Below are 21,651 nucleotides of genomic sequence, written 5' to 3' on the forward strand. Positions count from 1 at the left end.
CACCTGCCAGTTGGACATGTACACCTTACAGTCCTTCCATACACCGAATATACTAGACCTATTGCTTATAGTATCTGAGATATGGACTTGACCACCAAAAATTAACCTTGTTCACTGATCCATGAAATGAGGTAGAGGTCAAGTGAAAACTGTCTGACGGGCATGAGGACCTTGCAAGGTACGCACATACTAAATATAGTTATCCTATTACTTACAGTAAGAGAGAATTTAACATTGCAAAAAATCTGAACTTTTTTTTCAAGTGGTCACTGAACCATGAAAATGAGGTCAAGGACTATGGACATGTGACTGACGGAAACTTCGTAACATGAGGCATCTATATACAAAATATGAAGCATCCAGTTCTTCCACCTTCTAAAATATATAGCTTTTAAGAAGTGAGCTAACACCGCCGCCGGATCACTATCCCTATGTCGAGCTTTCTGCAACAAAAGTTGCAGGCTCGACAAAAACGGTACATTTGATTACTATTTGCATAATCAAAATTACAAAAAGGCGAGACATATCCCTGTGATTAGAGTTTATTAAATTACTGTTTCTTTTTAGGTCTACTGTAAATCTTCTAAAACTAAAAAGATTCATTATTGGGGTTGCTACTCATAACTGGCCAAATTTTTTAATGAAATTATGTATCATCATAATGCATCCAGAGATTCGGTTACTGAGACATTTGCTAAAAGGATCTATAAATGTATAAAATGCACGAAAAAGCAACGATGAATTACCATTATCTATCCAAAACTTCAAAAACCCATCCCTGGGAACAGTATGTCAAACAAGGTTATTTCTATCAAATTTCTTTTTTATAAAACGGAAGCGTTTACAGGAATACAATTTTAAATCGATTAAGAGGGCTTAGTAATTCCTGTGAACAGTATATCGATATATGTGTTCCTGGTACTACATTATCATATAGGAAACCCACCACTTAAACACAATCGAGTTTTTCGTAATTAGCTCCTGCTCTTCTGTAATTCTTCCTTGTTCAATTTTGATGTTGTATTCATATTTGAAAGATACGTTTGAACTAAATTATCAATATCTTATAATAGGTTTTTTTAATTAAAAATGTTGAAATATTTCTTCGGAATATATTGCATATGTGTAAGTATATATGTTTAGACAGTGGCTATATTGCCGGCTCTGATCAAAATACCTTAATTCAAGCCGGCAAAATCGCCAATTTCTTTTGAAAACGGCTATTTTTCCGATACCAGCTATATAGTGAATTTGTTAATTAGCCGGTTCTTTGTGAAGAGTGAAATTTAATATTTACTTCTGAAAAGTAATATGAAAATGTGCACTGTCAACATAAAAGAATCCACTAATTACTGATATACCAGTAGTTAAATAAGAAAACAGCTTACCTATCTGAGATACCTATAATAGCATCATTAATTTAATAACACATTTTAAAATGTAACAAAGTCGACCACATAGCTTCAAAAATAAAAAAATGGTAAAATTAAATCTGCTTTTGAAATAATAGTTAGTTCTTTAAATTGTATATGTTAAAACATAATAATTTGCAACATAGCTTCTGCTTACCTAGAGAAAACAAAATAACATATTTTCTATTTTCCAGTTATGGCAACAAATTCACTATATTACTGGTGCCGGCACAAAGCAATTTCAATAGAAAAAGGCTATTTTTCCGGCTTGAATTAAGATATTTTAATCAGAGTCGACAATATAACCGCTGCCATATGTTTATTACATTTTTTTGTAAATCTTTACCGAGGATTTCCCCATTCAGCTTAATAGTTAAAAAAAAAATAGTTACAAAGATTTGTTTTAAACTAAAACATATCACATACGACAATCATTTATCGTTTCTGGTCATGGTATTATCCGTTTGTCTTCGGCTGATGACTTCGATTATCCCATTGGTATCTTTTGTTCTCTTTCAATGACCATAAAAGCGACGGTTCCGCCTCTAAATCGCCCTTGACATATGTAGTTTCAGTTCAGAATCTGCCAGATGATGGCGATATAGTTGTAGCCTTACTTGGTGGTATTACAGATGTTAATTATGAAATCTGTGAACTCTGACAACCAGAGAAATATGATGTGCTGTTTGGCAGATCGAATATATTCCATCTGTACGGAAAATTTAAAGGTGAATTATCTCAGCATGGATTTAAACACTAAAATGTTTGATATACATATTTCATGTAAAATGTGTGAGTTTTATTTTTAATTGTAGTTTGTAATTATATGTTGCTCTTTTCTTGTTTAAAATTGTGTTTAATAATGTAAATCTTAAGTATAATGGAGGTAATAAAGTGAATCAATAATTAGTAACTACAAAGCCCGGTTTTGATTGCTGATATAAAAAGACGTCATCAAATTTATAGCATACAATTCATATGGCTCAGTATAACAGTAAACCTGTTACTCATTAAAACATTGTTAATGATACATTGTATGTATTATACAGATCTTGATTCAGATGTAATTCATTTTTAGAGATATCATTATTCTCAATGTGAGTCATCAATTTAATATAGCTGTAAATTTTGTTTTTCAGTTTTATATATCGGGTATCTTGAGTAAGAGTACCGTTACAACACAAACTTCCTGGAATCGAGGTGAGGTATTATAGAATAAGGGAGCATATATTTGTATACCAAAGGGGCTGTTTGATTTTGAAATTAAGCAAGCTTGCTTGGTACGAACTGTGAATAAGTAATTTTGCCCTAGACAAGATGAAAAGTTTAGTCTTAAACATAAAAAAGTAGTAAATATGCTCCATCATGTATACATGTATTTTAAAACAGAACATCATAATCACATTAGTATAAAAACTTCTGTAAATAAAATGACCGACATTATCACAGCAAAATACTGCAATATGATTAAATCAAATACCATGGGACACATCTAGATAAAATTATCAGGCAATAATGTACGAATACAGCAAAGCAAGCACCTCGAATAGTTGTCTGCATAAAAGATGTTTGATAAACAAACGGGTTGCAAGAGGAAAATGAAGTAGCTCACAGGGAGAGTTGTCACTTTAGTAAAAACGTAACTGTGCTTGTAAAATTATAGATAACGCAAGTATACCGATAACGTCTTGGATGCATATGTTGTTGGAATCATCGCGGATCTGAACGATTCCTATTTTTGTAAAAAAAAACAATAGTTATTTGTTAAACGAGACGATGCATACATATTTGGAGTGTCAAATATTTTACGACAGTCGCTGTTAGAAGTATGTACTGAAGAATTGACAAGCCTGTAATATGAATTAAAGTAGACTATCAAATCCACTGGGTATAACACATGTGCCTTTAATAAATTAGGACAAGTCTAGATAACAGTATCAAGTTATAGCGGCATTTACATTCATTTAAACCAAAAAAATACTACTCTCTACTCAACCGCTCATTATCAACTCCGACTGCTTTCCCTGTAGGTGCTAAATTATCTATTACCACCAATACTGTCAGTGATGATGAAGATGTAGAATTAGATGGTTCTGGAGAAGGACAAAATGATTTAGCAGATAGGAAGATAATATCAAAAACAGTAGAATCAGATGGTTCGGGAGAAGTACAAACAGACTTCTCAGATTGGAAATTCATATCAACAACAATAGAATCAAATGGTTCTGAAGAAGTACACACAAATTTATCAGATAGGAAGAAAATATCAACAACAGTAGAATCAAGTGGTTCTGAAGAAGTACACACACATTTATCAGATCGGAAGACAATATCGACAACAGTAGAATCAAGTGGTTCTGAAGAAGTACACACACATTTATCCGATCGGAAGACAATATCGACAACAGTATTGAAACTGCAAACAACTATTGATTCAGGTATAAAGAGACATGTCTTTAAAAAATAAGGGAATTTTGGTATGATTGACATGCAAAGAGGTAATTATCCTATAGGGTCCCTTTAGGACATTTTAGTCCAGCGAATGGCCTTCAATAATTAGAAATAAAACCAGTGGTACCAAAAATGAAGAAATTGAGAAAACAAATTCAGACGGCATGATTAATGACAAAACAATAAACAAAAAACAAATATTTCAAACAGCAATCAACAACGACAACTGCTTTACAGGTTCCTGAGTTGGGACGACCACATAAAAATTATAGTAGGTTTAACGTGTATGTGAGCGCTCAATCCACCCCTAATCTACAGGACAGTGGTATATCAGCACAATGTAAGAACAAACTTTGAGTTCAATTGGAAATGGCTAAAACGATGATTTTTGATATTATAGTGTTGATAATTCATTCTCTTGTTGAGTCTTTGCCATGTTTTGATGATATAGTTCAGTCAACAAAGAGTCAGTTACCTCGCTGTGTTTGTAATTTTTCATATATGGGTGTTTTTATGGAATGTAATGTTCATGTCATATCTTGGCAGAATTGATCGTTTTTGTCAATTTTAATATTAGGCAGGCGTAACCTGTGAAAGAGGTCGAAGTCCGTATCAATTTTATTTTTAATTCTAACATAATTTTATGTTAAAAAGAAAAGGGAAATACTGTAACGTTTCCGATGTTGGTCGTGTTAGGAATTTGAGATGTGACGTCATTTTTGTCATTACGTCGTTTTCAATGTAAACAAAGAAACGCTCTCATCAGGTAACATTTTTTATGTAAATTTGGCCTAATTGTTCTTTTTATTTCATACATTTTTGTCAGAGACATGTACTCAATTGGTACCATTGGTTTTTGCTGTTATCGGATGGACCCTTGCCGTCGTATTAGCTGCTACAACTGTATTTTACAAAAGGTATTTTGTCCACCGTGGAAAAGACGGGTTTTCGTTTCGGCTCAGATGATAGTTTTAACATAGTATAGGATAACCTTACACATCACTAACACATGTACAAGGAGCATCGGGGGCTGAGTGGACTTAGTAGTTACTACTGTAATCACTGGCCAGTCAACACTGAGGTTGTGAGTTCGAACCGCGCTCGTGCTGGTGCACTCGATTCCAATCTTAATTGACTAGGATTGTCAGTATTCCTATCGAAGGTCGGTGTTTTCTCCGGGCAGTGCGGCTTCCTCCACCAGTAAAAATTGGCCGCCCCACATAGCCTAAATGCGGTTCTTTAAAGTTGCATTAAAACACCCAAAAAATCAATCACATCATTAACACGGTCATTTTTTGGGGATAAAAGAGGGACGAAAGATACCAAAGGGAAAGTCAAACTCATAAATCTAAAACAAACTGACAACGCCATGGCTAAAAATGAAAAAGACAAACAGAAAAACAAAAGTAAACATGACACAACATAGAAAACTAAAGAATAAACAAAACGAACCCCACCAAAAACCAGGGGTGATCTCAGGTGCTCCGGAAGGGTAAGCAGATGCTGCTCCAGATGTGGCACCCGTCGTGTTGCTTATGTGATTACAACATTTTAATCCGGTAAATAGTCTAATTCGGTAGGTCACATTCATGAAAGGGAATGGAATTGTAGTTACGACGTAAGGAACATATCCGATATCATTTGTGAAACGGTTATTCCATAACGGTCAACCAACTCGTGATGGCGTCCGATAAATTTATGGTCGTAAAATTAAATAATTATTGAAAACATTATTTTACACCGAAATTAAGTTTCTATTCACAAGATTTTGCATAACTTTCAGTTTTGTTTATCATTGCTTGTTTAATATATCATTCATTCTCACTGGTGGTGAGGTAATAGTGATTCATACTTTGTTGTTACATTTCAGAAAACTGCTTAAAAAGAAAAGTAACGCGTCAAATGCCATTTATTCCGACTTGAGTGGAGCGAGAGAACTTACAAACTACAGCACCATCGATATTCAAGCTACCAACGAACACTATGAGGATATCAATTTAAAAACATGAAAACACTGAATATACTTGTAGATGTAATTAACATATTATTTCAAATATTTCTAATTTTAAAATCAATATATATATTCATACAATTACAGTTTAATTTTGCAATAGTTTGTGATCAGCAGCTGCTGCATAACCACTGCCTGAAAATAATTACGCTTCAACAAAAAAACATATGATTAGATCGTAAGATTGTATAATAAAAAAAAAAAGACGAAGAGAGCGGAGCAAACTATTATTGCAAGTAAAAATACCCTTAATCTTCATTATTTTGACTTGTGTATCGATACAAAATATACAAATAAAAAAAAAATGTTCGCTACCTTTTTTTGTCAGAAATTGAGATTCCTCTAGTTTTATTTATGTTGTGCAAATAAAATATTTGACCAATGATGCTGACTTTTCGTTTTCATAATTTATTCACATATAGTATAAAAAGCGATTTACGAAAATCTTATAAAATCTTTGTCACTCTCTCTTAGTTTTTCAAAGCAAATAGGTGCCTATATTAACAGAATTTTAAAAAAGGAAAAAAAGGACACGGACTTTTTTTCTTGTTTTTAAGCTTCATTATTTATATCCCATCAATTTATAACATTCTTTTGAAAAGTTTGATATTTTTAAACAGAGTTTTATCCCATGGTATCATATGAATACTATATCTATTCTGTTGACATATCACTCATAATAGTGCATAATTCATTTGAATGAGAGCATCGCAGTCTGCTAAAGAATAACAGATGTTCACATATTTCACAAGCCAAACACTAGAGTACTATACTTTTATCCATAAGTCATAAACCCACAATGCCATATAAATTACTGTTCCCCCTGTTTTTTCAAATTTGAAAATATTACCTCCTTTATATTATAGCCCCACATTCATAATACATTCTGTTATAAAATATATTATGATAGTGCCAAGCTTAAGGTTATCACATAGAGTAGTCCTGGGCACAAACAATAGTTGATGTAACAAACTTGATGATTTTGTTTCGTGTCATGAACCAGATAATGTGTTTTTTTTCTATACCTATATGTGTTTTTACAACTAAATGTACTACATGAATCAAAAGCAACATGTTTTGATACCATGAGTGCAAAGTTGTTAAAGATGTCTTCTCGTGCTATTTCACTACCACTTTGTCACACTTTTAAAAAATGTATTTTTCCATCTTCATTTAAATTGGCAAACGTCATACCAGTTTATAAGAACACAGGTTCAAAACAGGATTTTTTTAATTAGGCAGCAACCATTCGGCGAAAGACAATCTATTATTTTGGCGACAAGTCGAAAACTATTTTTTTCTTTCAATTTTAGCATCACATCTATATGCAGCTGAGGCTGAAACAAACATTTTTTTTTCTCAGGGTCAAAAAGAAATTATTTTTTTCTCCAAAAAAATCCATAGCCATGGATCTAGCAAAAGCCTTTGATCTTCTCTATCATATAAACTGCTTATCAAAATATTAAACAAATACAAATTTTGCTATGTTGGTTTACATCATATTTGGCTGACATATACTAGATGGTATCTATTTCAAATACATTTTCCGACGTACAAAACCAAACAAACGGGTGTAACTCAAGAATCTGTTTTAGAACCTGTTTTGATTTTTATAAATGATCTTCCGTTATCTTATCCTAATCACAACACCAATTTGCTGATGGTAGCACCATATCATTCATTGGGCAAAACAAAGGTTGAATCAGTCAAAAACTTACGGTTTTACAAGATATTTTTTCGCTGGTGTGATGACAATCAAATGGCTGTAAATGTATCTAAAACGAAGGCTATATGTATTGGCTCTAAACAGAAGGTTCAGTAACATCAAATGCAAACATGTAAGTCATGCTTTAAATGGACAACACATTAAAGCACGTACACGTAAAAAGGTTCTGGGTAATTTTGTTGATGCATCTTTATCTTGGTCGTCTCATATTGATTATATTATAAAAAAAAAGTCAACTCTTATTTAGCTTTACTAAAAAGGAGAAAGAAATACTTAAATCATAAAGCTAGACAACTGTTTTATAACGCTAACCTTAATTTGATTATTGTTGTTCAATAAAGGGAAACTGCAATAATACTTTAGTAGATAGTTTGCTAAAACTGCAAAAAAGGGCAGAAAGAAAAATTTTAGACGAGCATAATTACACCAAAACTTCAAGCGAATTATTTCACGAATGTAAGATTGTGCCGAATACATTGTCATAAATCATTACTATTAAATGTATAAATTAAAAAAACAGACCTTTTTTATGAAATTTTTATATGCATCCAGAGATTTCATAAATAAGAAATTTGGGTAATAGGTCTATAAATGTTTAAATGCACAAAAAAGCGACGAGTATTTACCATTTTTTTAAATTTAAAATTGCTATTTTCAAAAACCCTTCCACATAATTTTATTTTGAATTGTCTTTATAATTACGATATGAAAATAGTAGGGGTCACCGGATTTATATTTTATGTCCAAATCTTTTAGTAAAATTGACAATGGTAATGGGGAATGTGTCAAAGAGACAACAATCCGACCATAGAGCAGACAACAGCAGAAGGTCACCAACATGTCTTCAATGCAGCGAGAAATTCCCGCACCCGGAGGCGTCCTTCAGCTGGCCCCTTAACAAATATATATACTAAGTATGGGTAACATATGAACAAAGATGAACAAACATTTTACCGTGACTCCGTGATGACGTTATGACCCATGTGTCGTGTTGGTACAATTTTACATGACCTCTATATATCGAGACAAAGTTGTTTCTAATTGAAAAACGAATTTCGTATCATTTAAACGGAAGTGCTCGAAGGAATAAAATATAGTATGTTAACAAAATTATAAATCGTGTCAAAAGACATGGTACTACATAATCATATAGGAAATCCACCACTTAAATACAATCGAGTTTTCTATGATAGCTCTTGTACTTCGGTAATTCTTCCTTGGTCACTTTTGATGTTGTATTACAATAACGATACTGTTGATTCAATTATCCACATCTTGCTATTCTAAACGCGTTTTTATTAAAAATGTTAAAATATTTCTTTGGACTATATTTCCTTTGTGTGAGTATATCGCTTTATACTTTATATGTTTATTACATTTTGTTAGATCTTGAAGTCTATACCAAGGGTTTCACTATCTCAATAGTTAAAGATACAGCTAAGTCTGCCTCATATCTTGACTTACATCTAGACAATGACAACGAGGGTCGGTTGAAAACAAAACTGAAGGACAAAAGAGATGATTTCAACTTCCCAATTGTGTATATATCTTTCAATTGATACGATATTCCCGGGTTTGTATTTCCTATCATGATTTCCTTGATTGAGAGTTGCTGCTTACAAGGAATCTATTAAACCAAGAGTTCCAAATGATGAAGTTGAAATCATTCCTTCGTAAATTTTACGGACGCCATCACGAGATGGTTGACCGTTATGAAATATTCATTTCTAAGATGATATCGGATATGTTCCTATAATGTCGTAACTACAATCCCGTTCCATGCATCCACGACTGTGACCTAATAAATTCGACTGTTTATCGGGTTTGTAATGACATGAGCTACACGACGGGTCCATGCCACATGAGGAAAAGGAGCAGCCGAACCTTCCAGAGTATTTAGATCAACTTTCATTCTCTTTCAAGGACCATAAAAGCGACGGTTCCGCAGCTAAATCGCCCGTAGAATAGGTTGTTTTGCAATAACTTCGAAGCTCAGTGTGTGCAGTTTTGATTGCTGATAAAACAGATTTCAACAAATTAATAGAATAGAAAACATAAAGCTCAGTATAACATACTACCTGTTACACATTAGAACATTGTTTATGATAACTTTTATGTACATTAAAGACCGTGATTCTTATGTATTTCATTGTAAGGGGTATCAATAGTCTGAATGTGAAGTATCTATTGAATATAACTGTAAATTTTGTTTTTCAGTTTTATATGTCAGCTCTTTCGAGTAAGAGTATTGGAACAAAAAAGACGTCGTGGAACCGAGGTGAGGTTTTGTAGAATACGGGAACATATGAATGAAATCAAGGGGGCTGTTTGATTTTGGAAATGAACAAGTTTGCTTGGTACGAACTGTAAATAAATAATAAGATGAAAATAATAATCTTAAACACAAAAAATAGTAAATATACTCCATCGTATATTATATAACATGTATTCTAATATGACGTCATGGCTTCCTTCGCTTTGTAAACAACACAGTGGCAAACTTCTCGATATATCTATACTTAGCACAGACTTCGAGATCAACATTATAAAACATACCTCCATGTACATCTATCTACATGTATCGAAAATAGCTCTCAAAGGTACCAGGCTTATAATTTAATACGTCAGATGCTCATTTCGTCTACTTAAGACTCATCAGTGACGGTCAGATCAAAAAAGTTATAAAGCCAAACAAGTACAAAATTGAAGAGCATTGAAGACCAAAATTTAAAAAAGTTGTGCCAAATACAGCTAAGGTTATCTATGTATGGGATAAGAAAATCCGTAGTATTTCGAAAAATTTATACGTTTGTAAATAGGAAATTTATAAAAATGACCACGTTGATATTCTTGTCAACACCGAAGTGCTGACTACTGGGCTGGTAATACACTCATGGACTAAACGCCCACCAGCAGTGGTATCTACCCAGTGGTGTAAATAGCTAACAAAGGTAGCCTATGTTGAAACGCTATGCCAATTTCGCTTTGTTAAAAAGTACAATAAAAAAACCAGACTCTTTACTCTTATTCTGAGGCATAGCTTAAAAGAATTAATTCATGAGAGATCGGAAAAATGTACAAAATTAAAATAATTTAAAATTCCGCGAAATTACATTACTATTTTTGGTGCATTAACGTCAAGTCAAAACATGACGTCATACTAATGAAAACGACAAAGCGGGATGTTTTTCAATTGCGTTTACCTTGTAAACTCGGATAACATTGAATTTAAATTTAAATTTTTAGGTAGGTGTTGCTTTTCGCTATTCTAATGCATTATTCCCACATTTACTGATTGCAGCACGTCTACAATGACGGCTCCTTGGTTAAAAAATGCCAACAGTGAATTTGACGATAGTTTACCAGAAAAAAATGTAAATTAAAAATGGCAAATGTTGGGTTTGAGAATTAAGAGAATCAAAAACATGTTTTTCTAGCGGTTATTCAAGAAATGATTCATTCAAACTACAGATTTATTATATTGTTTTACATTTATGTAACAGTGGGTAATATAGAACAACCACACACACAGCAGATCCATCCTCGCTCTACTTTTTTATGACCGTATCTGTCCTATTTCAATCGAAATAATTCATGGAAGCCATAAATTTGTTTTAAATGTATCACCTGGGCAGTGATATTCGAATTTTATCCTGAGCGTTATTAGCTAGGGATAAAATGAACGAATATCACGGCCCAGGCCATCTGTAAATTTACTACAAATCTATGGCTTCCATGGATTATTCTTAATTCAGAAACATCACAGTGGGAAAGCAACCCCGGTTTGACCCCCATTTCTTAAAGCAACAATGGACGTCATGTGAATGCCATATATGGGCATTTTTTTACCAAAAAAAGTGAAGCCCGTTTTTTATAATTTGTAGTTTTTTGCATGAATTAAAACTAATTTCCTTTTAAGTGAACATTCGTGAGTATTTAAGAAATATATTACTGAACTCAATTATGGATTAAACTCATTTTTTCTCTCAAAATATGTCTTCAAAGTCAAGGTGTTGACGAAAAAAATTGGTCAAAGAAAATTAAAATCATAATTTTCTTTCTTAACTTCTCGGGAAGCTATGCTGAATTTAAATTATGTTATGTAACATAACTTGGACTATGATATGTCAAATTTGTGGCACTTGTACGCTAAAATACGCAAATGTGCCACTTCAATGTGTCGATATTTCTGACAAGCGGGGCCGACGGAGTTACGTCCCTTTGTTTGACACTATCATGAACAAACTATTGTTATATCAAGCACCATATGCTGTTATTTACATGTGGATATTATTAAAATAATCTTATTAAATATATTTTGTTACTGTAAACATGTGCAAAAAAATTAGAGAAACACATTTTATCACTTTTCAGAACTCAGTCCCAGTGAAATAGGCTCTATGTGTCCCTATGTGCCATAATAGGGATAATAATTTAATATTAATTTATTATTCTAAGAGTTAATTTAATATTTATGTTTTGGTAAGTATTTGTACTGCTGTAATCAAATTCATTTAACACAGAAATAAATTTCTACTCAATTAATACAAAGGGTAGTCAAAATATTCATGAATAATGCGGGATTAAAATAATAATAATAACAGGAGTTCCTTTTCATTACTGATATCTGGTCCTACCTTTTTCATTTAAACTTAAAAGAGATCATAATGAAAGTATTCTGAATGTAAAATCTTCATTATTTCAGATAAAAGGAAATAGACAACTCTCGAGTTCGATGCATTTCCGTCAAAAACTCTGGTTTTAGTGAACGCCATTTGTGCGTTTAGGGGCGTCGTCACTTCCATTCTAATGTTGAGCGAGTGGTTGGAAAAATATAATTCTATATTGTACAAATTATTGGGCAAATTGAATTCGCAAAATTGATAATCAGCACTGCTGTCATTAGGGAATTGTCATTAAGTACCTACAGAACAACCATTATTTCTAGTTTATCCTGCACAATGACGATCACTACGACGCTTGATGAACGTTAATAGTGCAGGGATACAGGCGACCCCCTCTAGCTGGTAAATGACGTCATAAAGGCGCGCATAATTGTCGAGTTTTTTCCGGTGACGGACGAACTCGAAAGTGGTCTATTAGTTTGCAATCCTTGTATGAACAAACTAAATATAACAATAAATGTTGTCTCATTGATTTCATGCAAGTAACAGTTCGAATGAATGGACTCAAATTATAAAGAAAAACACACTAAACCAATAAATAAATGGTGCTAATCATGAACTTGAAAATAAATAAGAACAAAAAAGACTCAGATATATTTTTTTTCTTCTATTTGAAAAAAATAATAATAACATTAAAAAACTATGCATTTTTATATTTATATAAAAGTATTTCAGAGCAGTTTCTGGGGGCTTACAGTCAACAATTATGTTTTAGATCACAACTTGGCACAAGTCAAAATTAAGTCATACTTCATGTCAGAATGATCATGCTTTGAATAAGATTGATTGAAATGCTACTTTGAAAGAGATTGATTTAAGGCAGCAACCATTTGATTTTCGGGGAGTGGGTGGGGGGTAGGGGGGGGGGGCTATGGATTTTTTTCCAGACAAGTCGAAAACAATTCTTTTTCAATTTTAGCATTTCATTTAATGGCAGCTGAGGGTAAAACAAACATTTTTTTTTCTCAGGGTCAAAAACAAATTATTTTTGTATCCAAAAATTGAAAACCAACTTCTTTTCTTCCAAAAAAATAAGTAGCCCCACCACCAACAGAAAATCAAATGATTGTTGGCTACCTAAGTTCAAATTTAGGACAATACTTTTTCACTTACTTTTGCAGGATTCCTTTATCACAAAAAAATTATATTATTATAAACAATGAATGAGTTTTGTGTCAGTCATCTAAAGCAGTTACGGTTGTGCAAAGACAGTATGAGATTTCCTTACCTTGTTTTTAGTTAAGTCAAACATTTCAATGACTTAACGAGAATTGTTAATCCAGTCAAACATTCACAGCTGAACTCGCCATTGTTTTTTTCAAACAAACACACTAAATGTGTGTACATTGTGTTGTGATGCAAGTTGACATCGATGTGTAAGACCAAAAAACTACAATGTCAAAAAATGTCTTTCGTTTTGAATTTAGTTCCAGTGGGGACTCCTAAGGGGTGATAGAACGTTAGACTTGGGTTTTTTAAACTTTGAGATACGTATTAGTTATCTTTTATATAGTATATATAATCTTTGTTTATCTGTGAAATAAAGAAGAAAAATAACACTATTAACAGACAATTTCGCATAATCATTGATCATCATTATAAACGTCGATCAACGGCGTTACGTAATTGTTAAAAGACGGCCAAATTAACATGTTTAAGTACTATTTTCTTTAATAAGAAGAACCATGATTAACCATGCTTTAAAAAATCAAAGGAAATCTATTTCTGACCTTAATGGCAATTTAAAAACAGACAAAAGAAAAAATTCCAAATTGGCGCCAAATTATTTTTTTCCGCGAAATTAACACAATTTCAGAATGGTGGGATTTAATATCAGTCCCATTATTGTCTTAAGAAAGTAGCAACAACTGTCGTTTCTAAGAGCTTACTTTCCGACTGATCATATTCACAGTATAAAACTACTGTCAAATTATCCATGTGTCACAGCAAAATACTGATATAATACAGATAATAAAACAATACAGAAAACATCTTGATAAACTTTTCAGGCAAAAATGTACGAATAAAGCAAGTAATTGGAGTTGTCTACATAAAAAACTGTTTGATAAAAAAAAGAAAAAAGGAAAAAGGCGAAAATATTACTTTAGAAAAAAAACGCCATTGCTGCATGTAAAAATATAAAAGTATACGCCAGTATACCTAAATCGTCTTAGGTGTAATTGATGTTAGAATCAGTACGGATCTTAACGATTTCTATTTTTGTAGTGAATGTTTTGTTGAATAAGAAGGTGCATTAACATTTGGAATTTCAAATAGTTTACCTTATTCGCTGTTGGAAAACTGACCTGAAATATTGACTAACCTGTAATATAAAATAACAAAAATACCGAACTACGAGGAAAATTCAAGGGCAACATCAATATCTCAAACTCATCAAACGAATGGATAACAATTGTCATATTCCTGACTTCCTGCAGGTGAAAGCAGCAAAGATATAAATGTTTACATTAAAAACTGGTACAAATTACTCAACCAATATTTTAAGCCGTTCATTATCAACCCGACTGCTTCCCCTGTAGGTGCTCAATTATCTATTACCACCATTACTGTCAGTGACGATGAAGATGTAGAATCAGATGGTTCTGGAGATGGACAAAATGATTTATCAGATTTCGAGATAATATCAACAACAATATTGCAACTGCAAACAACTATTGAGTCAGGTAAGAGAGGAGTCTTTAAAGCTAGGGAGATTTTGGTATGATTTCTATGCAAATATTCCAAAGGGTCCCTTTATGCAACTTTAGGTCAACGAATGGCCTTCAATTGTGGTCAAAAACTGTTTACTCGCTTAAAAGGTACCAAAAATGAAGTAATTGAGAGAAAAAATCCGACAGCCTGATTTATGACAAAACAATAAACAAAAAACTAGTGTTGTCAAATCAAACAGTTTTGACTAAACGGTTACTCGGATACTCGTTCGACCGATTAAGCGATTAACCGATGGTTTACGTTGATGTTTGAAGACGTTCTCTTTAGAACCCTACAAATGTACGTTTTTAATAATACGATGAAGTGAAGTTTGTCCTTTGATATTATTAGACTCATTAGACAAAGTTTGACTTTTAATAATCTAATACTACCGTATCTAATACGGCGTTAGTAATAACTTCAGATTAAAAGATGAACAAACTTCTTCAAAATGTCTGAAATCAATGATTCCTTCATTTTCTCTTGATTTCACAAAAACAATGTGGAGTGTTTTAATTTGAAATGATTAAGCGTGTTATTTGTACGGTCAAGCATAAATTAATTACGTTCACGTTGATTTGCATTTCACAATTTTTAAGTTGTCCTTTCGTCTACAGTATGACAAAGCCTTGCACGATGAAGTTTGCACATTCAGATGAAAGTCTACACAATATTAGATCAAAAATAAAACAAAGAATGTCGTAAAATTAATTCGGATGACTTATTTAAAGTTACTGTAATAAGTAAACAAATAATTATTGTTCTCCCAGATTACAGTATCTATCAGTATACAACTAACAGCTTTGTTTTAAAGACAACACGCAACTGTACGAGAAAAAAATGACCTTGTGTAAATTCAAATATCATATATTGATGTTTTCTATGGAATATAATGTTCATGTCCGATTTTTGATAGTTTTTGTTAGTTCTATTTAGGACTTATATTTGCACAACCTTTCTTACCGCGAGACAAATATGAATTTTATATACGGTATTTTAACTCTTATATATATACATCTGTTGTGTGTGTTTGTCACTTGGTTGTTGTCGCTCTCATGTATATTTCATAGATCATTCTATTCATATCAAAAATTCGTTTGAGATTCGGCTCCTTATATCTTAAAAATCATTTGTGCCACCGGATATTTATGCAAATTTGACCTAATTGTTCAAATTCTTATATGTAGTATATTATCAATGAATCCTGCGGGTTCGAAGTGTCATTTTAGGAGCCATCTATTATTCATTGCGTCTGTTTCATTTTCCAAGACCCATATTACGTAAAATTTAGCGAGTTTTCCTCACGATGATATATTTCAATGTTTAAGTTTGATTATTTCGTTTCTTTTATTTCCCTTTTTTTTCAGAAACAAACACTGCATTGGTGCCATCGGTGCCATTGATGCTATTGGTTATTGCTATAATCGGTTGGACCCTAGCTGTCATATTAGCTGGTACAACTGTATTTTACAAAAGGTATTTTGCCAAAAACGTCACGAGGATTTTTGTCCACCGTGGAAAAGAAAACAAGATAACAATTGAAGGATCATGTCTGCGTTGCTTCCTACAGTAACAGTCTGGCCTATTTGTTGTCATGAAAAAGTATTTCAATTTACAAATTTCTGATTAGGTCAAGTAAGTTGGTCAAAAGAATTAGCCTTTGGTTTACACGATGGCTTTTAAATTAGAGCAGCATCTACTTACCTTCCAGAGAAACTAATATTACCCTCTTTTTTTTGATTTGGTCCTTGTCTTTAGTTTTGTATGTAGCTTATTGTGGATTCACTTGTCCTTTTTGTCGTTTTTTGTCGGTTGTTTTGCCATGGTTTCGTCAGTTTGTCTTCGGCTAAAAAAAAAATGAACGCCCCCTTGTTATTTTCCGTCTATATTTTTCAAATTAGTAATTCCTTTCTGGTGCTATATCTGGCAATCATTGTGATGATTATCGTAGTGAAATCTTAGGCAATAAGTCCCATACATTGGTGTCATGATTGCAGGAAAAGGACGTAATTGTAACGAGAGAAATTCGAAAATATCCATATGGGCTTAACTCATTGTTGAAGGCCATATGGTAACCTATAGTTATTAATTTCTGTGTCATTTGGTCTCTTGTGTGAATAGTTGTCTCATTGGCAATCATACCACATCTCCTTTTTAATATTATCTGTGATACAGATATTCTTTAATCGTCAACCGTGAATTCGTTAAAAACTATAAGGGCTGACTTCAAGTTTGCAACCTTTGTTTCAACTAGTTTTTGTTTCGGCGCAGTTGGTTGACCGTTATGGAATAACCGTTTCACAAATGATATCGGATATGTTCCTTATGTCGTAACTACAATCCCCTTCCCTTTCATGAATGTGACCTACCGAATTAGACTATTTACCGGATTTGTAATCACATAAGCAACACGACGGGTGCCACATGTGGAGCAGGATCTGCTTACCCTTCCGGAGCACCTGAGATCACCCCTAGTTTTTGGTGGGGTTCGTGTTGTTTATTCTTTAGTTTTCTATGTTGTGTCATGTGTACTATTGTTTTTCTGTTTGTCTTTTTCATTTTTAGCAATGGCGTTGTCAGTTTGTTTTAGATTTATGAGTTTGACTGTCCCTTTGGTATCTTTCGTCCCTCTTTTATAGTAATTAAAAATACAAAAACACACCCGCGAAATCGCGGGCATTCAGAGCCTGGTTGAAAGTATGTAAAGTGTTGTAGGATGAATTTTTGAAATACATTTAATGACTGAAGAATTTCATGAAATGTATCAAAAGTCATGGGTAGTTTTGGACAGGATAATTGTATTTTTACCCCGTCCTCCTTTTTTCCAAAATTCCCATTTGTTTTGTATTTCAATATTAACATTCATTACTATAAATAAAGTGTATTTGCTTTTTACTATCTCTGTTCACGAATTAATCCACGGCGGTCATTGGTATATTATATATACCCTCTCTATTTAATATACTAAGTGACCCGATGAATTTTTGTAAAAGATTTTATGTCAGGGGAATTTCAGAAAAGGTATCAAAAGGTACTTTGGGAAAGGACAATGTTTTTCTAGCCCGGCTCCTCCTTTTCTTTCCAAAATTCCCTTTTTATTCTATTAATTTCAATAATGTTAGCGTATATCTGTATATTATGAACATTCATTACTGTAAATTCTCAGTTTACTAATCGGTCTATGGCGGTCATTGGTATATTATGTAGAACATCTCTATCTAATAACTCGTTGACCGCCGTGGATAGTAAACTAAAAAATGAGAGCAGATAGCAAAGACACTTTATTCATAGTACATGTATGTTCAAAGTATACAGAAAAACGCAAACCGGAAGGTAAGTCTGACTTAAAATTCCGTCGAATGACCGAAAAAATATCCGGACGCCTTTTTTTTTCGTTTTCCTCCCAAACTAACCCATACGGAATAATCATAACCAAGGATGACAAATGCGGCTATGCATGGTACTTATAGGACATAGAGGCATGATGATTAATTTCTTGTAGAAGGAAGAGAAGCGACACACAAAATGAGGTCTCCTCATTTCATAGTACAGATAGAATAGCATAGCATGGCATAAAACATCATTAAACGGCCATTTGATTTATAAATTTATAGTCGTAAATTAAAACAATTACTGTAAAAACTGCATTAGTTTTTCCCCCATAGGTAAAGTTTCCACAAGATTTTGCATTACTTTTAATAATGTTTATCATTGCTTATCAAATATATCATTCATTCTCACTGGTGATGAGATGATAGTTATTCATACTACGTTATTATATTTCAGACAACTGCTTAAAAAGAAAAGTAACACTCCTGTTGCGTCAAGTGCCATTTATCTCGACTTGAGTGGAGCGAGAGAACTTACAAACTACAGCGCCATCGATAATCAAGCTTCCAATGAACATTATGATGAAATCAATGTAAATTTCTTTATGTAGTTTACATATTATTTCAAATATTTCTAATTTTAAACCAATACATATATATTCATATAACTACAGTTTAAGTTTACAATAGTTTGTGTGATATGCAACTGATGCATAACCACTGCCTGAAAATAAATACGCTTCAACCAAAAAACATATGATTCGATCGTAAAATTGTATTAAAAAAAAGGTGAAACCAAACATACTAATATAAAGAATATTCGCCTCCCTTTGTTTTTTTTGTAGTTTTTGGTGAAATAAATCAGTTGGAACGAATTGACAATTGACTTGGTACGAATTGTCCAAATCTGGAACGAACTGGTTTGGAACTAATAAATCAACTTACAGTGCACGGCAAAAATCGGCAATTCCTTGTCCATTTTTTCTGCATTTTTCATATAAAAGATCATTTTTCAATAACATATGTTCATCCAAACAGTTCATAGATAATTGTTCAATAGTCTTTCAGTATTTCACATATTTCATTTTGCTGGTCAACGGATGGCACAATGATAAGTGCAACAGATGTCATCAGCTGGGTAACTGTAATTTGCTGTCTTCTATAGCTGTCCCAAAGCTCCATCATCTTGGACTGTGATCTGTTTGTGGCTGCTTACTTTTTTTTCGGTTTCGTATGTAAGGACACTGAGTAAATTTTTATATTGTAAAAAATACACAACCAGTGCTAATGAGTAGTAACGATGCACGTAAGAAAAACATAGCAAATGTGGTATGTCAGCCTTCAATTATTATTGACAAGCGTTTATGACCAAAGATAAGTACGATATTATTCTTTTGATGAATGCATTAACAACTGTTATGCGCACATTGAACATCATTGAAATACAATAATCAATTATAATGATAACTATTTCTTTGAAAATATCACTAGTTAGTCACTTTATTCATATTTAAAATATTAAATTTGTCATGAAATACTTACCTTAATAATTAATAATTATCAATATATATCATGCCCAATAAATCGTTCTTCCCAATTAATAAACCATAGAAGTTTTTTAGATACTTATTTATATTCATTTTTTATAAGTACAACATTAAAAATAAAATAATAAGGCTATTTAAATGGTTAATATTGTTTAATACTGACCAGTTTTTGGAAAAGTTGGAACGAACTGACCAAGCAACTTGGGACGAATTTGTTGGTACGAATCAGAGTTGGAACGAATCATCCAGATACTGTTTTTTTTGTGTCAGATATTCGGATTCCTCTAGCTTTATTTGTGTTGTGCCAATAAATGATGACCCCGACTTTTCTTTTCATAATTCATTCACATATAGTTAAAAAAACTTTGAAAATCTTATATAAAATCCTTGTCATTTTTTCTTAGTTTGTCAAAGCAAACAGGTGTTAACAGAATAAAAATAAAATATAAAAGGAGACGGATCTTTTTTTTTTATACTTTTACTAAATAAAGGTAACAGCAGTATACCGCTGTTCGAAAGTCATAAACAAAGTGCAACAAAAAACAAAATGACAATGACAACGTTTGATATTTTTAGACAGAGGATTGAACATTCTTATTATGTTTTTCTTTAGTGTCTAAGTTCCTGTTTCATCATTTTTTCTTTGCAAATCATTGAAAGGTGTAACGTAAGATGTTTAAATTTAAAAAGAAATGGTGTATATTATTGTTAGAACATGTAATGAAACAGATGTGCATTGAAGGTTATGTGAACATGAGATGAATTAAATTAATGTATAAACGTTTTATGTTATTAAAATATCGTTTGTTACATACATTATTTTAAGATCTCTTCTCTGTAAGTAATCTTTCAGTTCTTGCTTAATCTGTTCAGATGTTCTTGATCAGTCTTTCGTATTTTTCTTTTGCTTTTTTTAAAACTATTATGTGGCATTTTTCTCCGTAAATTCTGGAAAAAAATCAAATAACCATGTATATCAGTGCTATCTTGTCTTTATAAACCATGTATCCATTAAGCTTGAATAGATGTTACAGTATTTGTTCGTTAAATTTTAGGATGATCTTCTCAGAAACTACAGGACCAAATTTAACCAAATTTGGCCACAAACATCATTGGGGAATTCATTTTTGAAATGTACACGATGACCCCCACCTGCCGACCAAGATGACCAACATTGCTAGAAATAGATCATAGGGGCAATATGCAAGTATTGTCTATCATTTTGAAAACCGTCATAAATAGGAAATAAATAGGACAAGACCAGAAATAATTAGAACGTTGAGTTCCAACAATTGTCCATTATCGTCTAAATTGACAGGTAACTTCTTAAAGGAGTAATTGCCCTTAAAAAATGCAATAATAGCAAAATAGTCGTCTTATCGGCAATGCTACCGATTGTGTCCTATTCCCAAATGTAAATGTATATGAATTTGCATGACATGTATTACATGCTGACCAGGAGACGTTACCTTTCTTGCTAATTTTGGGCTTTCCTTTGTTTCTGACAAGATTTGATTTGAACATCGGTAAACAACTGTCACCTTAAGTTAAATACCTGATCAATTACAACAAATGGCTTTATTTTTTAATGTGTCTAAATTTTCTGAGTAATCAATTGTGGAAGTCTAGCCTGTTTTAACAATTATCATTTTCATGATAAAAAAAAGTTAAAAGTGTTTTTATTTTGTTTGTGTGTTTCAGAGATATTGCAAGTGATATCACTTTCTATTTAGACTATGACTGTATTGTTGTTGGTGATAGATTGCTCTAGTTGTACA

General features: G+C 32.5%; 1 protein-coding gene and 1 long non-coding RNA gene across 4 annotated transcripts; both read left to right on the forward strand.

Annotated features, from left to right (window-relative positions):
• The first annotated feature begins 1,017 nt into the window (after positions 1 to 1,017).
• LOC143049367 (uncharacterized) lies at positions 1,018 to 6,256 on the forward strand. Of its 3 annotated transcripts, none has more exons than XM_076223031.1 (5): positions 1,018 to 1,125; positions 2,552 to 2,612; positions 3,443 to 3,850; positions 4,690 to 4,780; positions 5,734 to 6,256. In XM_076223031.1, the coding sequence occupies exons 1-5, from the start codon at positions 1,090 to 1,092 to the stop codon at positions 5,870 to 5,872; spliced, it is 735 nt and encodes a 244-aa protein (XP_076079146.1). In that variant the 5' UTR covers positions 1,018 to 1,089; the 3' UTR covers positions 5,873 to 6,256. The 3 variants fall into 3 exon arrangements, with proteins under 3 accessions (XP_076079146.1, XP_076079145.1, XP_076079147.1); XM_076223030.1 differs by lacking the exon at positions 1,018 to 1,125 and adding an exon at positions 1,553 to 2,140; XM_076223032.1 differs by lacking the exons at positions 1,018 to 1,125; positions 4,690 to 4,780 and adding an exon at positions 1,553 to 2,140.
• A 3,563-nt stretch (positions 6,257 to 9,819) lies between these two features.
• Positions 9,820 to 18,915, forward strand: LOC143049368 (uncharacterized). The gene is made up of 4 exons (XR_012970203.1): positions 9,820 to 9,878; positions 14,826 to 14,969; positions 16,365 to 16,473; positions 18,784 to 18,915. It is a non-coding gene; the product is annotated as an uncharacterized LOC143049368 (long non-coding RNA).
• Positions 18,916 to 21,651: the final 2,736 nt, after the last annotated feature.

Source organism: Mytilus galloprovincialis, chromosome 10 (genome assembly GCF_965363235.1).
Source record: "Mytilus galloprovincialis chromosome 10, xbMytGall1.hap1.1, whole genome shotgun sequence".
NCBI lineage: Eukaryota > Metazoa > Mollusca > Bivalvia > Mytilida > Mytilidae > Mytilus > Mytilus galloprovincialis.